Source organism: Lonchura striata, chromosome 22 (genome assembly GCF_046129695.1).
Source record: "Lonchura striata isolate bLonStr1 chromosome 22, bLonStr1.mat, whole genome shotgun sequence".
Classification (NCBI taxonomy): domain Eukaryota; kingdom Metazoa; phylum Chordata; class Aves; order Passeriformes; family Estrildidae; genus Lonchura; species Lonchura striata.
This window is the reverse complement of record NC_134624.1, coordinates 3,616,510-3,639,978: the sequence shown is the minus strand read 5'-3', so window position 1 is coordinate 3,639,978 and position 23,469 is coordinate 3,616,510. Positions and strand designations below refer to the sequence as shown.

At 59.3% G+C, this 23,469-nt stretch overlaps 1 protein-coding gene across 1 annotated transcript in view; it reads right to left on the bottom strand.

The window, feature by feature from the left end:
• Positions 1–23,469, bottom strand: part of NIBAN2 (niban apoptosis regulator 2) — a 38,427-nt gene that overhangs the window by 5,001 nt on the left and 9,957 nt on the right. The window contains exons 2-14 of the mRNA XM_021548092.2: positions 16,434–16,564; positions 12,088–12,216; positions 11,101–11,206; positions 9,498–9,665; positions 5,462–5,577; positions 5,277–5,381; positions 3,859–4,021; positions 3,313–3,500; positions 2,996–3,151; positions 2,210–2,326; positions 1,694–1,801; positions 1,474–1,585; positions 7–797 (exon numbers count right to left, since the gene is read on the bottom strand). Of these exons, the coding sequence (XP_021403767.2) occupies positions 7–797; positions 1,474–1,585; positions 1,694–1,801; positions 2,210–2,326; positions 2,996–3,151; positions 3,313–3,500; positions 3,859–4,021; positions 5,277–5,381; positions 5,462–5,577; positions 9,498–9,665; positions 11,101–11,206; positions 12,088–12,216; positions 16,434–16,564 (2,390 nt within the window). The remainder of the gene's footprint in view (positions 1–6; positions 798–1,473; positions 1,586–1,693; positions 1,802–2,209; positions 2,327–2,995; positions 3,152–3,312; positions 3,501–3,858; positions 4,022–5,276; positions 5,382–5,461; positions 5,578–9,497; positions 9,666–11,100; positions 11,207–12,087; positions 12,217–16,433; positions 16,565–23,469) is intronic.

Here is a 23,469-nt window from a genome sequence, read left to right as displayed (position 1 = left end):
CCCAGCTCCTGACAGGACCTCGGCCCCAGGGACAGGTGATGATGCTGGTGTGACAGGTTCTCTCCCAGTCCCTGGTGGGATCTCAGCTCCAGGGACAGGGGACGATGCTGGTGTGACACGTTCTCTCCCAGTCCCTGGTGGGATCTCGGCTCCAGGGACAGGTGACGATGCTGGTGTGACATGTTCTCTCCCAGTCCCTGGTGGGATCTCGGCTCCAGGGACAGGGGACGATGCTGGTGTGACACGTTCTCTCCCAGACCCTGGTGGGATCTCAGCTCCAGGTGCTGGTGATGTCACCATGGCACAGTGCACCCCGTCTCCATCACGGGCTGGACCTTGCTGTGTGGCATTCCCTGGGGCAGCCCCTGCCAGCAGCACGCCCTCCTCGCTGGCACCGCTGCCATCGGTGCCGTTCATCAGCCGCTCCTCAGCCCTGGTGCCATCCCCGAGGTTCTCCTGTGCCAACGCCTCCCGGATCTCCTTCACCGCATCCGGGGGGCTCGGGGGCACCCCGGGATGTGCCTGCCCTGGCTCCTGTGGCTCGGGGGAGCCGGGCTGCAGCAGCGCCTCGGCCCCGTAGGGCAGGGCCCCCTCGTCGTCCTGGATGACCGACACCACCTGCTTGGCCCTGCGGCGCCGCTCGGCCGCCGGCTCGGCCTCGGGCTGCCCGCTGTACTCCTCGCTCCAGTCGATGGGCAGGCCCTCTCCCAGCAGGTGCAGGTTGGGATCGCTGTTGTGCATCACCATGCTGTCCCTGTACAGGTTGTGCTTCCGCTGCACGGCCGCCTCCTTCACAGCTGGGGACAGGGAGGGACAGGTCACGGCACCGCCGGGCTGGGGCAGCTCGCCCAGCCCTCCCCGTGGGTGATGGGAGAGGTGGCTGGAGCTGGGCACGGGGTCAGCATCCCACCCACTGCTCAGCCCTGCCAGGGGGCAAGCCAGGCGGGAAAGCTGCTTCTGGGGCAGCCCCAGCACCCTGCACGGGGTCACCCCTCCTTAGAGAGTCCCCAACACCCTGCACAGGGTCACCCCTCCTTAGACACCCTGCACAGGGTCACCCCTCCTTAGAGAGTCCCCAACACCCTGCACGGGGTCATCCCTTCTTACAGAGTCCCCAGCACCCTGCACGGGGTCACCCCTCCTTAGAGAGTCCCAGCACCCTATATGGCTTCACCCCTTCTTACGAAGACCCCAACACCCTGCACAGGGTCACCCCTCCTTACAGAGTCCCCAGCACCCTGCATGGGGTCACCCCTCCTTAGAGAGTCCCCAGCACCCTATATGGGGTCACTCCTTCTTACAGAGTCCCCAACACCATATATGGGGTCACTCCACCTTGTACAGCCCCAAGCTGATCCCCTGAATGGGATCACCCCTCCTCAGAGACCCCCTAGCACCCTGCAGAGGTCACCCCCTCCTCAGACAGCCCCAGCACCCTACACGAGGTCACCCCCTCCTCACACAGGGCCCTACCTTGCATGATGTCTTTCATCACCGACTGCAGCACCACCTCCTCGTAGGTGTTCTCCACCAGGATGAAGCTGGCAAAGTCCTCGAAGATCAGCTCCTGAAACTTGGCTAATTCCTGCCAGGGGAGAGGTGGCTCAGCCCGGCAGGTTGGGGGGAGTGGATGCTCCAGCCCCTCCACAGGTGTGGACAGTCCTTCCCTGCACCCCAAACCTTCCCCTCTTACCCCCTTGCAGGTGGGTGCCAGCTTTTTCAGCAGGAAGGGGATGGTGATCTGCAGCAGGGCCTCCCTGAAGAACTTCTTCCTCACGGTGCTGCTGTCATAATCGAATTTCTGCAGGGTGGGAGGGTGTCCCAGGTCACCCAGGGCTGTGGGCTGGCTGCCCCTGCCCACGGGCACAAACCCCTGAGATTTGTGCTCCAACCCATTCACACAGACCCCTCTGGCCTTACATCCCTCTCTCCAGCTGCTGCCCAGTGTTTCTGAGCCTGGGTAGGAACCAGCTCTTCCACTGCTGGCTGCAGGACGGTTTGGGGGCCAATCTGAACCCTGGGGGGCTTTTACAGATGTGGTCAGATGGGACCTGGCTGCTGCAGGTGATTTCCCACTTGCCTGCCCCCAGCAATATCCACAAAACCCCCAAAAGACTTTTGTTGAAATGGATTGCATCACTGCTAGCCTCTTCCCTGGCCACGGAACAAGGCCACCAAAGGCCAGCAAAGGCCTGACCCCCTGCCTCACCTTGAGCACCCTCTCGAGGATGCGCTGGATGGACTTGCAGAGGTCGTCCTTGCCCTGCAGCTTGCCCAGCTCCTGGTGCAGCAGGGTCTCGAAGGTGTACACGGCATCGTCCATTTGCTGCCACCAGAGACACGTGGTCAGTGTGGGGGGCACCCAAAGGGTGGGCAGGGGGCTCTTGGGGCACTGCCACACCAAAATGAGCCTTAGCACAGAGCCCCACACTGATTTAGGGTGCAAGGGACCCTAAATTCATCCAGTGTCACCCCTGCCATGGGCAAGGACATCTTCCACTATCCCAGTTTGTTCCAAGCCCCGTCCAGCCTGGCCTTGGGCACTGCCAGGGATCCAGGGGCAGCCACAGCTACTCCGGGTACCCTGTGCCAGGGAAGAATTCCTCCCCAGTATCCAACAGGCAAAGAGCCTTCACTGTGCACAAATCCCCGACCTCCCAGCATGGTATCCACAGCCCTCGCCCCGAGGATCAAGGTGTTGGGAGAGAAGGTTGCTCAGAGCTGGTGTTGCACCCCTCATCCTCCTACACCCCACGCCAGGTTAGGCTGGGGCAGACCCCAGAATTGGCTTACTGGCCTTGCTGGTGCCAGTGGGCTCGGTGGCAAAGGGGAAGCTGTACCAGGATGCCCAAGCCCACCATGGGCTCCAGACCAAAGGGGCTGCATCATCCACCCTTCAAGACAGCACAGACACCCCAGCCTGGACCAGCCTGGGCTCCCCAGACCTCTGTTCCCAGCCCAGGGGGACAGGGGAGGACCCTGGTCCCCATCCCACCTGTCTCATGTGGATCTGGGCCCTCTGCTTGAAGACAGATGTGCTGGAGACATCGAATCGCTGCTGAAGACCCTCCAGTTTCAGCTGGTCCATCTTCTCATAGCACGACTGCATCTTCACGGGGTGGAAGGCCAGGTGGGACAGCTTCTCCATGTACTGGGGACAAAGCCAAGCTCAGCCTCTCAGGGTGGGGACATTCCACCCCACATGGGTGGAATCTTCTCAGCCTGGGGTCTCCCAGTGCTGTCCACACTAGGGATGGAAGCAGGACTGGCCCTGTCAGCCCTATGGTGGCAAGGAGCACCACCAGGTCTCACCTCCACCAGCTTCTCCAGGCCGCCCTCGTTGACAACGTTCATGTTCATGTCAGTGACCTCCTTGAAGAACACCTCCCGTGCCTCGGCGAAGCCCTGGCTCGTGGGGGTCATCAGGGCCTCCAGGATGGAGGAGATGTAGGGCTGGACGTGGTTACGGACACAGACCTCTGCCTTGGGCAGGACGAAGGCTGGGAAGGAGCAGGGTAAGGATGGTGAGGCTCCTCTGTCCTCCCAGCCCTTCACATCACATCCTAAACCCACCCCAGGGAGGAGGAGCTGCCCCTGCTCCCAAACCCCTCCAGGAGTCTCCCCCTTCCACGACAACACAGGGAACTCCTGCAGAGTGCCCCTGGTCTGTCCTGAACCCACTCCTGCCCTGCTGCCGTGCCAGGGGGGTGTCTGCCCACCTTGTCCCTGACCCCCTGGGACAATGCCAGTGAGGACATGCACCCCCAAGGGTGCCATGGGCTGTGCTGCACCCCAGGAACAGCCCCCAGGGGCTGTGGGCACACCCCCACATCCCAGGGCACCCCTGCAGGGCCGCACCTCGGATCTTGCTGGCCAGGTGCTCCTTGGAGGTGATGATCTGGTCCATGTCTGTGCGGATGGTGCTCTCCAGCTGCGGCCGCTCCTGCTCACACCTGGCCACGGCTGCATCGTACTGCGCCTTGGCCAGCTCATAGACCATCCTATAGACAGCATCCGACACCTGGGGGCACAGTGGGGTGGTCAGAGCCCCCCACGCCTCCAGCTGCACCCCCAGCCATCGCCTGCAGCTCCAGCTGGCTGCAGGACCTGCTGAGCCATCCCCAGAGCCCTGACAGGACCCTTCCCCACAGCCTGCCAGGGGCTTCCACACCAGGGACCCCCCAGCTGGGTGAGATGGAGCTCCTGCAGTGCAGAAACTGCTTCCAAGTGGTGCTGGAGGGGCAGAGATGTGAGTGCTGCCTCCATCAGGCATCCTGCCCCAAGTAGGGCTGGGGATGCAGCAGGTCCAGGAATGCTGCAGGTCTGGGAATGCAGCAGGTCTGAGGATGCTGCATGTCCAGGAACAGTGCAGGTCTGGGAACAGTGCAGGTCTGGGAACAGTGCAGGTCTGGGAATTCTGCAGGTCTGGGGATGTGGTATGTCCAGGAATGCTGCAGGTCTGGGGATGCTGCAGGTCTGGGGATGCTGCAAGTCTGGGAATGTTTCTTGTCCAGGAATGCAGCAGGTCTGGGGATGCTGCAAGTCTGGGAATGTTTCATGTCCAGGAATGCAGCAGGTCTGGGAATGCTGCAGGTCTGAGGATGCAGCAGGTCTGGGGATACTGGTGGTCCAGGGACAGTGGTGGTCCAAGCAGGAGAGCCCCAGCCCACCCTGAAATCTGTTCCCTGCCCTGTTCCCCCTCCCTGGGGTCCCAGAGCCAACCTCCTGAGCAGGATGGAGCCGCTGGCTGAGGCTTCACGCTCACTTTGCAGCCAAAGGCTGGATTTTGGGACTGGCAGGATGCAGAGCCCTCCCCCTCCTCCCTCCCCGGGCTTCCCAGCCACCGAAGCTCCTGGAAAAGCAGTTTGTGTGTTTTCAGGCCGCTCAAGTGGCCCATTATGAGCCTGGTGGTAATTATCGGGGTTTAAGGTTTTAACAGGCAGTTCTGAAGAGCCCTCAGTCTTTCGCAAGGGTTTGGGCTGGATTTAGCCCTCGCTGTCCTAAAAATGGCTCGCTAAATTTAGCCGGGACAAGCTTGGCTCCGGGGCTGGGCTTCTTCCTGTTTGCGGGGCTGGGCAGGGCTGGGCAGGGACACAGAAGGAGCTTGAAAAATCCACTCTGGAGAAAGGACGGATTCTTGGGAAGGGGCCGGGAGAAGGGGGCAGCGAAGGCGGTGGGCACCGAGCCCAGCGGGGAAGGGAGGCTCCCCAGGCCGGCTCTGCGGGCAGGGGGAGGGCAGGCGGTGGGGACCCCCCCGGGCAGCCCCAGCCCCACACCTGGATCCAGGTCCGCTGGCGCTCCGGGGCTTTTCCTTTCAGCCGGGGGCCGATGGTGCTCCTCAGCTCGGGGAGCAGCTCCTCCATCACCAGGTTGCTGAGGACCTGCGGAGACAGGAGGTTTTTGGGGAGCCCGCTCAGCCGCACACAGCCCCGGCAGCCCGGTTTGGGGGTGCGGGTCCCACCTGGGTCTCGTTGCCGCAGAGCATGTCCCAGGTGCCGTACTGCTCCTTGGACTGCCGGTACATGCGGATGGCGTCCGTGAAGGCTGGAGCCTCCACTCTGGACTCCTCGGAGATCCCTGCCGAGGGGACACGAGTGAGCAGCCTGGAGCTGGCAATGAGGGCAGCCCTGCACCCCCAGAGCACCTTTGGGTGCTTCCCGTGCGAGCCCCCAGGGCTGTCAGCAGGACTGGGGGATCCTGTCCCAAGGCACTGGCCCTGACAGGGTGGGGGCAGCAGGGATTGGGGGGCTCCCGATACATCCAGAGTGATCCCCTCCAGAGCCACCCCGAGGGCAGGGAGGCTGGGCAGGATGGGGGCTCAGTGACCCCCAAAAGGTGCATGGGGACCTGGGGGCTCATGATCCCAAAAGGTGCATGGGGACCTCGGGGCTCAGTGACCCCCAAAGGCACAGCACGAGCAGGGGCTCAGCAGGATGGGGGGGTTCAGTGACCCCAAAGTGGTGCACAGGCACCTGGGGGCTCAGTGACCCCAAATGGTGCATGGGGACCTGGGGGCTCAATGACCCCCAAAGGCACCCAGGAGCAGGAACTTGGCAGGATGGGGGCTCAGTGACCCCCAAAGTGGTGCACGGGCACCTGAGGCTCAGTGACCCCAAATGGTGCACGGGCACCTGGGGGCTCAGTGACTCTAAATGGTGCACAGGGACTTGGGGGCTTAGTGACCCCCAAAAAGTGCATGGGGACCTGGGGGCACAGTGACCCCAAATGGTGCATGGGGACAATGGGGGCTCAGTGACCCCCAAAGGCACAGCAGGGGCTCAGCAGGATGGGGGTTCAGTGACCCCCAACAGCACTCAGCACCCAGTGAGCCCCCAGCAGTGGGGATGGGCCAGCTGGGGGGGGGGGCTGGAGGCAGAGGGGCCCTGCGGGGAGCAGCTTGGAAGGAAGAGGAAAGTGGCCAAGAGGCGTCAGGAGTGAGTCAGGGCCAGGCTGTCCCCACCTGAGTCACTGCAGCACGAGGGCTCAGGTGTCACCCCCACCCTGCCACTGCACCCACCAGGAGGGGCAGGGCTGGGAGCGAGAAGATGGGGACAGCAGGCAGGCAGGGCAGCCCGGGAGCTGTCCCACATGTCCCATGCGTGTCCCTGCCTTGTCCCAGCCTGTCCCTGCCGACAGGGAAACACCCCTGGGAGAGAACCCTCCACCCCAGCTCCCCTCCCCATGGCCACAGGAGGGGATCAGGATGGGATGTGAGCCAGGGTGACCCTGCTGGGAGGCTCCAGGGGATCATCCCTGCAGTGCTGACACGTCCCACAGCACCTGGCAGGGCTGGGGACATGGCCAGGTGCCCAAGAGGGACAGCCTGGGGCACTGAGCAGATCTCTCCCAGTGCACACAGACTTTTCTAAGGTGATTACAATTAACTCCAAGCCTAAGCAGCTTTTGCTAAGGGGCAGCTTAATAATCATGGGGGGAAACCACTTAGAAAGTAAAATCTGCTCTTTTCTCTGTCTTTGGTGGGAGCCAGAGCTGGGCTGAGCTTCCAGGGGCTGGAGCTGCTCCATCCACAGCTCCTGGGAGCTCAGATCCCCTCCCAGGTGGGACAATTCTCATCTTCTGTCCCTGCCAGGCCTGGGGCAGGATTTGCCTCCCAAGAGCCTTCCCAAGGTCACTCCCTCCAGGCTGAGCCTGGGGACATCCTTGAGTTTGTCCCCAGCCCTGTGCCCTTCCAGGCTGGGTTGGTGCCAGAAACTCCCGTGCCACTTCCCAGGGCAAATCTAATGAGTTGCCTTCATTAACGAGTGGTTTAGGGCCTGGAGGGGCAGGACACAGGGAATGGCTCCCAGTGCCAGAGGGCAGGGATGGATGGGAGATTGGGAATTGGGAATTGTTCCCTGGGAGGGTGGGCAGGCCCTGGCACAGGTGCCCAGAGCAGCTGTGGCTGCCCCTGGATCCCTGGCAGTGCCCAAGGCCAGGCTGGACAGGGCTGGAGCAGCCTGGGACAGAGGAAGGTGTCCCTGCCATGGCAGGGGTGGCATTGGATGGGATTTAAGATCCCTTTTAACTCAAACCATCCTACAACAAGGGTCAGGAACCCTCAGGGAGGGCACTGCCCAGCCCCAGGTGACATCAGATTGGACAAGGGACAGTTTTGGAGCAGCCACAGGCTGCAGGGACACCAATCTGACTCACAGTGTGAGGAACAGAGCTGCACATCCCCAGCCCTTACAGAGGAGCTGCTGTTGCACAAACACAGTCTGAGACAGGGAGCTGAAAATTCCCACACTGATCACAACCAGCGGCAGAAACAGAGCCTCTAATTTAGGGAGGAAAAAAAAACCCCAACAACCTAAAGTGCTTTCCAACAACAAAAGAGCCTTCATGGAATATGAAACAGGATCCTGGAGCTCCCAGGGGCAGAGAGGGGCAGGAAGAACAATGTCACAGACAAATCCGGGCTGGAGGAATGCACCGAGCCCTCCTTGGCCACTGTCCGCTTGGGAAGGCTTCTCCATCACATGCTGAGGAGAAGGAGAGGGAGGAGAGGATTTTCTGGCATTTTCAGCCATTTTCATGGCTGGCAGAGGGGGTGGTGGAGAGGCTCACACCTCCCCTGTGTTCCACAGCAGCGCCCAGCAGGTGGGAGGGGAATCAGAGATGAAAATTGCGGGTTTGTTAGCAGGAGATCAATTCCTCTTTTATCCAGAGCTGGGGTTGCTCACAGCTGCTGGTCCAGCCAGCACAGGGGGTGCTGAGATCATCCAGCAATGCTCCTCAGGGGGATGGGGGGTCACAGCACCCAGCCCCACACAGAGGAGGGGGCACATTCAGCCCAAGGAGCTCCGAGACCCCCAGCACAAAATAAAAATTAAAAGAGCAGTTTTTCAGGAGATTTAATGCAACGTGGGGGGATGGAAACCCTTGGTGAAACCCAAGCTCCAGATCTCACCCTGTTACAGCAGCCCTGGCAAAACTGAGGCAAAATTGAGGCTACCCAGAGTTCCCAGGAATGAAAGAAGCATTTAGAAATTGGGCAGCATCTAAAATGCCCACTAAAACACCTGATTCTAAGCAGGTTTCAGCTCTGGCACTGCCTTCCTCAGGAAATTTCTCACCATCCCAAGCACAGCCAGGACTTGAAGCTCAGCCCAGGAGTGCCCAGGCCACAGCCAAGCAGGAAAATCGTGTTTTCCTGCCAGAGTATCACTGATGTGGGAGGCAGGTCCTGCCTCCACCCAGCTGCATGGCCCTGCACCCCTACCACAGCCCTGCAGCCCCTGCCACAGCCCTGCACCCACAGCCTGCACCCCTGCCACAGCCCTGCAGCCCCTTCCTGCAGCCCTGCACCCACACCTCCAGTAGCCCTCAGGGGGAGGTTTGGGGTTTGGGGACTTTAATTAACAAATATTTTCTCCCTCAGGGTGGGAAATAAGACATCAGGGCAGCTCTGGAGCCAGGCTCTGTGCTGACCCCTGGAAACACTTCCTCCTGGGCAGAGGATGGAGCTGGGCACAGGGGTGCTCCAGGGAGCTGGGGGTGGTGCTGGCATTGATGAGATGTTCAGACATGGAATCCCACACTGGTTTAGGTTGGAGGGGACCTTAAAATCATCCTGTTCTACCCCCTGCTGTTGGCAGGGGTATGTCCCACTATCCCAGGGTGCTTCCAGCCTGGCCTTGGGCACTGCCAGGGATCCAGGGGCAGCCCCAGCTGTGCCAGGGTCTGCCCACCCTCCCAGGGAACAATTCCTAATTCCCAGTATCCCATCCATCCCTGCCCTCTGGCAGTGGGAGCCATTCCCTGTGTCCTGTCCCTCCATCCCTTGTCCAAAATCCCTCTCCAGCTCTCCTGGAGCCCCTCTAGGCACTGGAAGGATCTCCCCAGACCCTTCCCTTCTCCAAAGTTCCTCAACAACTCACACCCCTCTCCTCCTCCTGAGCTCCAGCCCATCCCCTGTGCCCACAGAGGCCAGCCTGGCTGTGCAGGGTGGCTCTGTGGGGCAGGAGGTCACCGCTGTGTCCCCGGGTGTCACTCACCGTTGTTGCAGTGCCGCACACAGTCCTGGAACACCGCCCGCCACTTCTCCTGCTCCTTGCCCGTCATCACACAGAAATAATAGTGCCGGGCATAGGGGTGCCACAGGATCAGCGGGAAATCCGTGGGGCACTTCAGGATGGGGGAGTGCCCAGATTTGGGGGTCACACCTGCGGGAAAGCGAGCGTGGTTGGAGGGGGAGATGCAGGGTTGGGGGTATCCAGCAGGGACACACAGAGCCTTCATCTCCCTCCCAGGGCCTTTCCTGGGAGTTGTTCCAGAAAACAATGCAAAAAGAGCCTCATTTTCCCCAAAAGGAGATGAGAATGAAAATGGAAAGGTAAAATTAAAAGTAATTAAAAATCATGTGGTTCTCATGGAGACATAGACAAGTTTTCCTTGCCATTTCCTTTCTTATTTCCTCTTCCCTTCCCTTCCCTTCCCTTCCCTTCCCTTCCCTTCCCTTCCCTTCCCTTCCCTTCCCTTCCCTTCCCTTCCCTTCCCTTCCCTTCCCTTCCCTTCCCTTCCCTTCCTTTTTTCCATTTTTCCATTCTTTTTTCTTTTCCTTTCCTTCCACCACCACTTCCCAAAGGTGCCCAGCAACAATACATCCCAAAAAAAACCCCCATTCCTGAAGGTTTTCAAGGCTGCTACACCCAAACCCCACTTTTTCCAGAAGGCCCTCAGGGATTCTACACCCCAAAATGTTCCCTTCCAGCATCCCTGGGAGGCTGCACCCTACAACAACCCCTTCCCAAAGATCCCCAGGAATGCCACACCCAAATCTACCCTTCCAGAAGCTCTTCAAGGATGCTACATCCCAACCCCAGCCTTTCCAAAAGGTCCTCAGGGTTACTACACCCCAAAATCATCCTCAGGGATGCTACACCCTAAGACCACCCCTTTCTGAGGGTCTTCAAGGATACAATGCCCCACACCCACCTTTTTTCGAGAAGGTCCTAAGGAATTCTACACCCCAAAATTACCATTTTCTGAAGGTTCCTAGGAATCCTACATCCCAAAATCATCCTTTTTTTAATGTCCCCAGGAATCCTACACCCCAAACTCACCCTTTCCAGATGGTTCTCAGGGATGCTACATCCCAAACCTACTCCTTCTAGAAGATCTTTAAGGATGCTACACCCCAAACCTTTTCCAGAAGATCCTCAGGAATTCTACACCCCAAACCACCCTTTCCAGTAGGTTCCCACAGATATAACACCCCAAACCTGCCCCTTCTAGAATGTCTTTAAGGATGCCACATCCCAAACCTTTTCCAAAAGGTCCTCAGGAAAGTTACACCCCAAACTCACCTTTTCCAGAAGGTTCTCAGGGATGCTACACCCCAAACCCACCCTTTCCAGTAGCTTCTCAGGGTTGCTACACCCCAAACCTGCCCCTTCCAGAAGGTCTTTAAACATGGCACACCTCAAACCTTTTCTAGAAGGTCCTCAGGGACACTACACCCCAAACTCTCCCTCTTCTGAAGGTTCCCAAGGATACAACACCCCACAATCACCCTTTTCTAGAAGGCCCTCAGGGATCACACACCCCAAACTCACCCAAAGGTCCCCAAGGGCTGCCCAGCAGCACGAGGGCTCTCACCTGGCAGGCTGTTGTTGACCAGCTCCAGGTACTGCTCCACGGAGGTGAGGACCTTGTAGCCAGCGCTGTTGACCAACACTCGGGGCGGCAGCTCCCGCTCATAGGCCTGAGCAGGAGAAATGGTCATGGATGGGCTGTCCCCTGGGGAATGACCCCTCTGGAGATGGGTGTGTTATGAACAAAACAGCCTTGCTGGAACACTTGGCTGGAACTAAGTACTGACACTGAAATGTTAATTAGCTAATTACTCCTGGGAATCACCTACACCCCCACCCACACTGCCATTCTAGGACTGGGATGCAAAACAGGGAGACCAGTGGAATCATGGGAGGGGGTTTTGGGGATGAAAACACCCATAAATGGAAGGCTGGGCACAGTGGAGGGGGCTGGATGGGTGAGCTGGTTGGGGAAAAGGGAACCACATCCCTGGTCTGTGTCTGACCTGTCACCAGAGCCTGCAGGGGACCAGACTGGACTGGGCTGTGGGAAGCAGGAACAAAGGAACAACTCTTCCTGGTGTTACCAGGAGGGAAGGAGAGGGATAGCTGCTGCTGGACCTTGGCAGCAGGCTCTGCACATCCCCTCACCCTGCTGCTACCAGTGTGCCACGGACACTCCAGGGACAGACTCTGCACAGAGACCCGAGGGACAGACTCTGCACAGAGACCCCAGGGATAGATTCTGCACAAAGACTCCAGGGACAGACTCTGCACAGAGACCCCAGGGACAGACTCTGCACAAAGACCCCAGGGACAGACTCTGCACGGAGACCCCAGGGATAGATTCTGCACAAAGACTCCAGGGACAGACTCTGCACAGAGACTCCAGGGACAGACTCTGCCACCTTCTCCCCCTTCGGCTACCAGGAAAGCTACAACAGCAGGGATGAGCTCCGTGTTGAGCCCAGCTGATCCTTTTTAATAAAGAGCTGAACATTAATAAAGGCATAGGCCCTGTTCATTACAGGTGAGAGGGGGTTGTCCTCACCAGTTTGTTCTCATAGAGGACCAGCCCGTAGTTGTGTGGCACCACGCAGAAGCGGTTCCTCCACTTCTTGTTCTCCTCAATGTACTGGAAGATGTTGCCTGAGTAGATGACATGGTCCTCCAGTGGAACCTGCAGGGAAGGGACAGGCACAGGGGATCAGGAGGGGACAGCTCTGCCCTGGGGAGCTCAGCGAGGTCCAGCCATGGTGGCTTGGGTGGGTGTTTCTTCTCTAGGGCTGTGCTGAGGGTCTCCACTGCATTACCTCCCATGGCGGCACAAATTTTGGTGCCTGAATTTGCATTTGGGCAATGCTTTGAGAGGCACCACAGGCACAGCCCCAGAAAAGCTCTGAGGGGCGGCTCATCCAGCATGTGGTGACACCTCTGCCGCTGTGTCTTGGTTTGTAAGATCAGCATGGATTCTATTGCCATCTGTTGGAGGTTGGGCAGTTTTCTTATCTCTTCCAAGAACAATGACTCCCTCCGGGGAGAATCTTCTGTTAATGGCCATTGAATGTCTCACTGCATGGCTGGTAAAGTTCCATCATCCCATTGGGAGATGCTCCACCCAGAGGGAGGAGCCAAGCACTCCTACCTGCATAAAATCAGCAATTTTGGGACACCAGGGCAGTCCTTTGCTGGATCCCCAGAGGAGCAGCTTCTTCCCTGTGGAAGACCAGGCCCAGCTACTCCATCACCAGACCTTCAGAGAAAACTCCACCCTGCTACAGATCCCTGCTCCAGCAGCATTCCATCTGCCCCTCCAGGAGGAGCAGCCACCATTACACTGGACTACTACCAACACCCTGACTCCTCAGGGTGTCAGGTTTTGTTTGTACTAATTACATATTTTTTTATTTAGGTTTTTTTTTCCTAGTAAAGAACTTTTATTCTCATTCCCGTATCTTTACCTGGGAGCCTTTTAATTTTGAAATTGTGGTAATTTGGAGGGAGGGAGTTTACCTTTCCATTTCACAGGAGGCTGTTGCCTTCCTTCACAGACTCCTGTCTTTTCAAACCCAGACACGCTGGCATCTCCTCCTGGGACACACCAAGCTCAGCTGAGCCCCTCCAGCCCCCCTGGCTGAGTGGAAGGTTGGAGCAGAGCTCTCCAGCAACTCTTCCCAGCTACTGCAATTCGGGTGTGTGCCACTGCTGCCAGAAGGTCCTGCCAGGGCATCTGCATGTGGCAGGAACCAATCCCTTCCAGCAGGGTCTCCTGGTGGGACAGGGCAGAGGAAAAGCACGAAGCCACCCCACAGAGCCCAGCACCAGATGATGCTCAGATGTTCTGGACTTCACTGGGACCAGTGACAGCCTTTTTAAACTAGGGGAGATTTTGAGTGGATTTTGGGCAGGAATTGTTCCCTGAGAGGAATAACACAGGGTGCCCAGAGCAGCTGTGGCTGCCTCTGGATCCCTGGCAGTGCCTAAGGCCAGGCTGGACAAGGCTTGGAGGAACCTGGGACAGTGGGAGGTGTCCCTGCCATGGCAGGGATGGCACTGGATGGGCTTTGAGGTCCCTTCCATGATTCCATGGCAGGATTCCATGACAGGAACAGGCCAAGGCCACCCCATGCCTCCCCAGCTGTGCAGCACCTCTTGGCCAACAGCGTTTCCACCATCCCAAACACAGCCTGCCTGACGGAGCCAGCAGTTTGTCCCAGGAATTTTGATGATCCCAGGAACATAAACAAGAGCTGAGAGCTCTCATGAGGGCTGAAGCGTGCGGCAGCCGCCTCTCCTGCTGTGGCCACCCACCCTCCACCATGGTGGCCACCAGGAGGGACCAGCCAGGGCTTGGATCCCAGCCTGCCCCAGCAGCAGGACCCTTCTGGAGGAACTTTTCCCAATCTTCTCCTGGCTCACAGGAACCTCTCTGCCTTTCCCAAGCCCTGACCACACACCCCCGTGGGCTGGGGGAGGTCTGACAGCAGCTTGGCTGCTCCTCACTGCTTCCCAAAGCCTTTGGAAGAGGGAAAAGAAAGCCCAAAGCAAGGCCTGCAGGGCTGGGGGCCAGCAGGAGGAATGAGAACCCGAACCCCACGGCCAGCAGCAGGGATGGGGACAGGAGGGACGTGCCAGCTCTGGGGAGTCCCCAGCAGTGACTCATCCAAGGGGAATGAACCCCCCTAAACTGGCTGCAAGGCCTCTGCCCAGGGCAGAGAGCTGGACAGAGCAGCTGCTGATGGACTAGAACCCAGGCTGAGCCTGGCACGGCTCTGGGCACCCTGCAGAGCCACCAGCACCCCGGGAGCCCCAGCACAGCTGTCCCCTGCTCACACACCTTCCCCAGCCCAGGGAGGCACCCAGGGGACTCCTCCCAGCTCCAGGAAATATTTGGAACAGGCAGGTGTGTGCCAAACGGTGGGGCTGGGCAGGGAGGGGCCAGGGAGCCCCTGGGCTGCCCAAATCCCTGCCACAGGGACAGGAATGGAGGATGGCAGGGAGGAGTTTTCAGGATTGTCAGAGAGACCAAAGGCTGATGTGTTTATTCCGTATTCTCATTGCTGTTGTATCTTGCTGGTCTTTCAGGTGCCTGAATCATCCTTCACACCCCATTCCTGCCATCCCCCTCTGCCCAGGAGGCCACCAGTGTCACCCCTGGTGTCACTGGTCCGAGCACCACAGAGCTCACAAAAAAAAGTGGATAAACAAAGAACATTTAAAAATCCCAAGTGCCACATCCCAGCTGAGGCCGGGCAGGATGACACCCTCCATCCTTGTGCCATCCACAACTTTTTGGGGCATGTTTGGGGGGCACAGAGTGCACCTGGAGATGGCCATCCCTCACTGTTGTGGTGTCTGGAGTATTGGGACATGTCCCAGTGGCACTGCCAGGACCCTGGGAGGGGCTGGGCAGCAGACAGGACACTGAGCAGGAGGAATTCCTATTTCTACGCGGGGTTTTTCCAAGCCTTGCAGCGTCCCTGACCTCCCGACCTCGCTGCTGTCCCTCAGACATTCCTGGGCTGCTTGCTGGAGCTTTTGGATGAAGCAACCAACCTGGGGATGGAGGCACCTCCCAGGGGGGCTGAAGGCATCCCAGGAACCCAAGGGTGCTGAGGACACCAGGCCCAGGAACCTCCACTCCTTTGTTTTTTCTGGCACACCCAGTGCCCAGGCAGGTCCCTGAGGAGATGGGGCACGTCCTGTGCCTGGGCCAGGTGTCACCTCCATGGGTGGGTCGAGGACACGGCCTCTGTGAGCGCCCAGGGCTTGAGGCTGAGCTCACGGAGGCATTTCCCAGATTCTTGGCCAGAGCTGTTCATTTCAGAGCCACCCCTTCAAGCCCCAGACAAAAGCAGAAGCCTGTAGCCATGGGCCATCACATCTCGTCCTGCTCTCAAGGACAGCAGCTCCCCAGCCTGGCCAGGCAGGACCCCAAGAAAACCATCGCAGGGAGGTCCCCAAGCCTTGTCAGCTTGTGAGCAGCCCCAGCTGAGGTGCATCTGCCTTAGGAGGAGGAGGGAAAGAGGAAGAATGAGGGAAAGAGGATCCTGCGGGCAGCATCCCTGCAGAAGCCACAGCACCAATCCCACCCCTTTAGCCAGCCAGGGCACACGTGGTGCTGCAGTGGGACTCAGCCACCTCTGGGCTCACCCGCCAGGGGTTTCCTATTCATCCCGAGGGATTTGCCCAGGTGGGAGCAGCACTCACACCCAGGAGCAGCAGAACACTGCCAGGCACGTCTGCTCAGGGCTCTCTGGGTGCTGAGAGCTCCCTGGGCTCCTCCCCGAGCACAGACACCCCCAGCCAGCCTTACCCTGCTGTGTGCTCCTTCCATGGGCTGGGACAAGCCATCCCAGGGAGCCCTGGAGTGCACAGGGCCCCAGGGATGGGCTGGAGCAGAAGCAGGGGAACCGAGCCCCACGGCCAGCAGCAGGGATGGGGACAGGAGGGATGTTACAGTGTGCTTGGGATATGCTTTTCCCCATTTCCAGGGACCCCTGAGACTCTGATCAGAGAAGTGTGGTCCCTTCCTTCCTGCTCTGACAGGTTGGCAGAGAGCCAGAACACCCTCCCTGTCCAGAGCCTAGATAAGGCCATGACCCTTCCTGTTCTCTCTCTTTCCCCCCTCATCCCATGGAATAAAGAATCTGAACAACCGGCATTAGATCCTCTTTTAAATCTTTGCCCATCTCCTAACATTTCTCCCCTCAAGGCCTCGTATATCTAGGCTAGCCTAATAATTCAGGGGCTGAGAGAGGTAGGAGCATCAGAGGGATGTGCCAGCTCTGGGGAGTCCCCAGCAGTGCCTCATCCAAGTGAAATGATCCCCCTAAAGTGTCTCCAGGAGCAGTCCCAGGGCTCTGGGAGGACGGGGAGGGGGGATGGAGCCCTTACCTTGCGGTGCAGCAGCTGGGCCTGCGGGCCCCCCGCGCCCTCGATCTCATAGCGGACGCTGTTGAACAGAGCGACTCCAAACTGCTCCTTGTAGCACTGGCAGAACTCGCCCAGCACCTTCCCCGTCTTCTCTGCAACAGAACAGCAGAGCCACGTCAGAGCCACCACGCCCCGGGCTGGGTTTGGGGTCTGAACCCCCCAGAGCCCACCCAGACCCTCCCCAGTCACCCCCCTGCCCGCTGGAACAGCCTCTGGTGCAGAACCCGCTGCCTTCCGCCCTCCCTGCCCAGCCCAGGGCCTGATTCAGGGTCAGGATGATCTCTTTCTTTTTGGCCTTTCACATTAATTTCATGGATTCCTCTCCCCGGCAGGAAATTCCTGACATTGAGCTGATTCCGGCGCTGCTGCCGGGGTTTCCTGTGCCTTGTGCAGCTCCTGGCCCTGCTCTGGCCACCTCAGCTGGGGGCAGCCCCCCATTCCCCAGCCCGAACATCACTGACACCCCCGACCCCACTGTGCCCCCACAGGGCCATCCCACAAAGGGGCTCCCAGCCTGTGCTGCAGCAGGGCTGGGATGGGGTTGGGGTGAGGGAAAAAGACAGCCTGGACCCCCACACTCACTCATGTGAGGCAGAGACCCCCACCAGCACCCCAAACTCCAATCTGGGATGAGCCCAAGGTGCTGGGAGAGCCTGTACTCCGAGGTGTCCCCTGCACCCCACACTGGGGGAGATCCCCTCCATCCCACAGGCAGCCCCTTCCTCAGCACCCCTTTGATGCAGGGGGTGAGGGCACACTGCAAACCCACTCCCAGCAGTGGGGATGGGGCTTTGCCAGCCCCAGTGTGGCCACAGGAGCCCCGTGGGTACCCTGACCCACCCAGCACCCTCCCCACCCCCGCCCCAGACCCCACACAGGGGTCCCACAACAAAACCCCTTCCTGCAGCATCCCAAGGCTGGAGAAACAACTCCCCCACCCCGAGCTGCTTTTGGCACACAGAGCCTCGACTTTGAACTCCCCAGTCAACTCTGCCCCAGAGCCTGTGAAAAATGAAGAATTTGAGTCTCCTCCAACAATTCCTGACAGCTCAGGCTTTGCCAGAGCACTGGCGATGGTGTGGGGAGGAGGATCCTGGCTCTGCATCCCAGAGCTGGAGCCAGCACAATGCTGGGGGCACAAACCCAGACAAAACAGCCCCCACGCCGGCTTGGCACAGCCTGGCAGCAGCCAAAACCTCCAGCAGGAGCCAGAATCTCCAACAGCAGCCAAAATCTCCAAGAGCAGCCAGAATCTCCAGCAGGAGCCAGCCCGGAGCTGTGCTGGCAGCCAAGGCAGCACAAGGAGCAGCTTTGCTGCAGGGTGCTGCAAATCCCCACGGGATGAGCAGCTCCAGAGGAAAATGCTGCCTGAAGAGAGATAAACCCATCCCTGAGGAGATGCCAGCACTGCCAGGCATGGGAGCAAACCACAGAGCAGCAGCAGCACACTGCGCCAGGCGAAACCCCCCAAAATTGAAGAAATTCACAGCAAAGGATGGGATGCCCCAGCTCATCCCAGCACAGAATTCCTCAGGCTGGATTTTGGCCTCTCCTCCTGGCCTCCACGCACCACCTCTGTTGCAATTCCTGCCCAAGCTGTGTGATTCTGGCCAGGGCTCTGGGCAGCCATGCAGACAGCTGAGATTTAAAAGGATGTTTTGAGGTTTCATTTCCTTTCAGTCCATGGGAAAAAAGGAGCCCCCAGTCCCCGGGCAGGCGAGACAGCTTAGTCACTCATTCTTCCCTGATTAACAGCAGGGCCAATTAGGAGGGTTGAAGTAAATGGAAAAGGAAAAGTCAATAATTTGCAGAGGTTGGGAACAAGAGTTGCAGTCAAACATCTGAGGTGACTAAATCTGCCCAGGCTTGGCAGGACTCTCTGGGGTGCTGGGGGCCACTGCTGCTCCCTGCCTGGTAGCCCTGGTGGCAAGCCCAGGGGAGCAAGAGGGACAAAGACCTCTGGGGATCAGGAGTGACATAAGAGTGGAGTGTTAGAGGGGGACTGTGCCTGAGTAGAGGGTGGGTCATGCCAGAGGGTGCCTTGACCCCTCACATCCGGACACCCTCGCAGGGCTGATGTGTCACCCTCAGGAACTGCCTCAGCCACCCCCGGCTCCTCCATCAGGCTGAGAAAAGCCTCCAGGCAGAGCTGGGGGCTGTGCAGAACATTCCCTGCCAGCACAATGGAGCACCGAGGGCTGCAGAGAGCACTGAGGGCTCCAGAGCACTGAGGGCTCCTGAGCACTGAGGGATCTGAGAGCACTGAGGGCTCCGAGAGCACTGAGGGCTCCAAGAGCACTGAGGGCTCCTGAGCACTGAGGGCTCCGAGAGCACTGAGGGCTCCAAGAGCACTGAGGGCTCCTGAGCACTGAGGGCTCCGAGAGCACTGAGGGCTCCAAGAGCACTGAGGGCTCCGAGAGCACTGAGGGCTCCAAGAGCACTGAGGGCTCCTGAGCACTGAGGGCTCCGAGAGCACTGAGGGCTCCAAGAGCACTGAGGGCTCCAGAGCATTGAGGGCTGCAGAGCACTGAGGGCTGCAGAGCACTGAGGGCTCCAGAGCACTGAGGGCTGCAGAGCACTGAGGGCTCCAGAGCACTGAGGGCTCCCAGAGCACTGAGGGCTGCAGAGCACTGAGGGCTCCAGAGCACTGAGGGCTCCCAGAGCCCTGAGGGCTCCAAGAGCACTGAGGGCTCAGAGAGCACTGAGGGCTCCAAGAGCACTGAGGGCTCCCAGAGCACTGAGGGATCTGAGAGCACTGAGGGCTCCCAGAGCACTGAGGGCTCCAGAGCACTGAGGGCTCCAGAGCACTGAGGGCTGCGGAGCACTGAGGGCTGCAGAGCACTGAGGGCTGCAGAGCACTGAGGGCTCCAGAGCACTGAGGGCTGCAGAGCACTGAGGGCTCCAGAGCACTGAGGGCTCCAGAGCACTGAGGGCTCCAGAGCACTGAGGGCTCCAGAGCACTGAGGGCTCCCAGAGCACTGAGGGTTCTGAGAGCACTGAGGGCTGCAGAGCACTGAGGGCTGCAGAGCACTGAGGGCTCCCAGAGCACTGAGGGCTCCAAGAGCACTGAGGGCTCCGAGAGCACTGAGGGCTCCGAGAGCAATGAGGGCTCAGAGAGCACTGAGGGCTCCAAGAGCACTGAGGGCTCCGAGAGCACTGAGGGCTCCAGAGCACTGAGGGCTGCAGAGCACTGAGGGCTGCGGAGCACTGAGGGCTGCAGAGCACTGAGGGCTGCAGAGCACTGAGGGCTCCAGAGCACTGAGGGCTGCAGAGCACTGAGGGCTCCAGAGCACTGAGGGCTCCAGAGCACTGAGGGCTCCCAGAGCACTGAGGGTTCTGAGAGCACTGAGGGCTGCAGAGCACTGAGGGCTGCAGAGCACTGAGGGCTCCCAGAGCACTGAGGGCTCCAAGAGCACTGAGGGCTCCGAGAGCACTGAGGGCTCCGAGAGCAATGAGGGCTCAGAGAGCACTGAGGGCTCCAAGAGCACTGAGGGCTCCGAGAGCACTGAGGGCTCCAGAGCACTGAGGGCTGCAGAGCAATGAGGGCTCAGAGAGCACTGAGGGCTCCGAGAGCACTGAGGGCTCTGAGAGCACTGAGGGATCTGAGAGCACTGAGGGCTGCAGAGCAATGAGGGCTGCAGAGCACTGAGGGCTGCAGAGCACTGAGGGCTCAGAGAGCAATGAGGGCTCCAGAGCACTGAGGGCTGCAGCTCCACCACCAGTCACCCACCAGTGGCTGTCCCTCCACCAGCAGCTTTGGCTGCACGGCCAGCCAAGAGCTGGAGGGGTCTGGGGACAGAGGACACAACCCCCTAGATTGTCCTCAGACCCTTCTGTCATGGCAGAGGAGGGAAGGGACACACTGGGTGTGGGCTCAGACACCCACAAAGCACTTTGGCAAACAGAAGCACCCACAGGAACCTCCCAGGGACGGGTGTCCCCAGCCAGCCAGCCACCCCCAGCGCTTCCCCAATGCCACTTCTTGCTCTGGGACCGGCACCCGCACCCTCCCCTGTTGGAATTGGTGGTATTGATGATTTTGACATTGTAGAAAGTCTTTGTCTTTTTGCCTTGTTGTTAAAGAAGAAGTTATAATTTGTGTTGGTTTTTAAGGTTGTTTATTCTGTTTATCTCTAACATGTTCTGCTGCTCTGCCCAGCTCTGTCCTGCAGGGCAGCGTGTGGGGCTCTGCCCCTTAGTGGGATGTTACAAACAGTATATACCAGAAACTACCTGTGCTATATTTACAATAATGTGTTAATATTTATTATTTATGTTGAATAGTGTGTCCTTAGCCAAAATAATAGAAAAATGTCAATATTACAGTGAAACATGGAGGGCATGAAGGAGAAAAAGGACAAGACACAATTTTTTCTTTTTTGTTCTTTTTGAACCTCTAATTTAGAATCCTAAAATTTTACTTTTGCACCCATGCCACACTTAATTATTACTTATATCAAACACTCAGAGCTTGTAATTCATCCTGTAAGACTGAAAACTCTTTCCCATGGACAGAGATCACAGCCAGTGTCTCTGGGGGCTCTGTCCAGGGGGGTTCCTGACCACCTGCCAGGGTTCAAGGCTTTCTATGGCAGCCAGAGGGAAGCTCTGGATCCACACCCTCCCCCTGCCACCACCCCATCCCTGGCACACCCAGAGGGGTGGCTGGGCTGGCACAGGCTCTGGCACAGGCCCTGGCACATCCCGCTGGCTCCTGGCAGGGGGAAGCCACTGTGGGGTTCCAAGAGCAGCGGCAACAGCAACGCCCGGCTGGCGGATCCCTGTGTCAGCACCTCTGGTCACAGAGCTGCTCTGTCCCCAGCCCCAGCTCCCTCCTGCCTCTCTGTGACTCAGGCACACGTGGTGGCTCCAGCAGGAGGGACGTGAAGGGGCTGCACAGCCCACAGGGCACAGAGAGGGCTCTGGGCACCCAAACCCCAGCCCAGGCTGGGATGCTGGCAGCAAGGACAGGGCTCAGCCAGGACAGGGCTCAGCCAGGCCACAGCAGCTCCCAGCCACGCTCCTGCCGGGTCCCCAGGGCCCCCACCCCGTGCTGGCATCACCAGCCTGTGCTGTGGGCACAGCAGGGCACAGGGACGGGCAGGGCAGCACAGGTGTGTCCACAGGTGAGCCCCAGGCTCCTGTGGTTGAAACCAGCTGGGAGAGGAGGCTCCTCTCCTGCCCAGCCCCCTGACGGACCGGGAGTGCCACCAGAGCTGTCACCCAGCCCAGGTGACAGGCAGGGCACAGCCCTGGAGCAGTCGGTGCCCCAAGGGCTCAGAGGTCACGGCCCGGCCAGGGCAGCCCTGGCTGGCTCCTGGTCCCTCTGAGCCAGGGCAGGAGGTGGATTTTGCCTTCAGGATTCCAAAGGCAAACTGTCCAAGCTGGTCCAGCAGCCTGGGCTGGCTGTGTCCTGCCCTTGGGAGCATCTCCAGCCCCATAATCAGCCCCACACACGGAATCATGGATTGCTGTGGGCTGGAAGGGACCTTACATGTCATCTCCTCCCACCCTGCCATGGCAGGGACACCTCCCACTGTCCCAGGCTGCTCCAAGAATCATCCAAACTGACCTTGGGCACTGCCAGGTATTCAGAGGCAGCCACAGCTGCTCTGGGCACCCTGTGCCAGGGCCTGCCCACCCTCACAGGGAAGGATTTTTCCTAGTACCCCATCTACCCCCACTCAGTCTGCTGGAAACAGTGTCAGACTGAAGCCATTCCCTGTGTCCTGTCCCTCCATCCCCTGTCCCCAGTCCCTCTCCAGCTCTCCTGGAGCCCCTTCAGGCCCTGGAAGGGCTCTGGGCTCTGCCTGGAGCTTCTCCTCTCCAGGTGAGCACCCCCAGCTCTCCCAGCCTGGCTCCAGCCCTGGAGCAGCTCCGTGGCCCCTCTGGACTCTGTCCATCACTGACACACCCCGGGGCAGCCACAGACACACTTCCAGCTCTGATCCCAACCTCCCAGCAGAGCAGAGCCAGCCCCAGCTCTGGGAGGTGGGGAGAAGCCCCCCATGAGCTGCAGCCCTGGTCCCCTGCAGCCCAGCCCTGACCTTGCCCTTCCCTCCTGCTGCTGCCTGTGCTGCCTGCAGGTTGCTGCAGCACGGTGGGAAGAGCAGAGCTCCAGGAATCCACCCCACAGCCCCAGGCTCACAGAGAGCCCTCCCAGCACCAGTGTGTGTCCACAGCTTGTTTTCCTCATTGCCCTTGAGATCATGTGAAAATGGGAGTGCTGCTGGAAATAGCCCAGGCCCTGGGCAGCCCAGTCAGCAGATCCAGCCACAGGGAGGTCAGTCCTGCACAGGTTTGCTCCAATTTTTCCTTGTCCTTCCTGCCCCTCCTCATTCTTGCTCAGCTCAGCATACCCAGGACCTCCAGGAGTATCTGCGTGTCCCTGGTGGGGCAGAGCCTGATGGGGACAGGAACGTGGCTCAGGTGTGTCCCCAAAGGCAATGGGAGCAGAGCCCTGGGGCTCAGGGGCTGCAGCAGCACAGGCACACCACCAGTGGGGAATCAGGGAATGGTTTGGGTTGGAAGGACCTTACAGTTCATCCAGTGACCTCCTACTGTCCCAGGGTGCTTCAAGCCCCATCCATCCTGGCCTTGGACACTTCCAGGGATCCAGGGGCAGCCACAGCTGCTCTGGGCACCCTGCCAGGGTCTCTCACCCTCCCAGGCAACAATTCCTTCCCTATATATTTCCCTTCTTTCCGTTTGAAACCATTCCCCCTTGTCCTGTCACTACAATCCCTGATTAAAATCCCTCTCTGGCTTCCTTGTGGCCCCTCCAGAGGCCCTGTGGAAACCTCCCAGCCCTTCTCTTCTCCAACACCCACACCCCTGTGCTCACACACCCACACCCCTGTGCTCACACACCCTCGGAGGGGCTGCAGCTGGAAACCCCAGAGGAACTTCTGCATCCTCCTCCAAGGCCACATCCCATCTGGCAGCCACAGTCCTCACGTGCCCACTGCCCCTCACATCTGTGCAGGAGCTGAGGTGC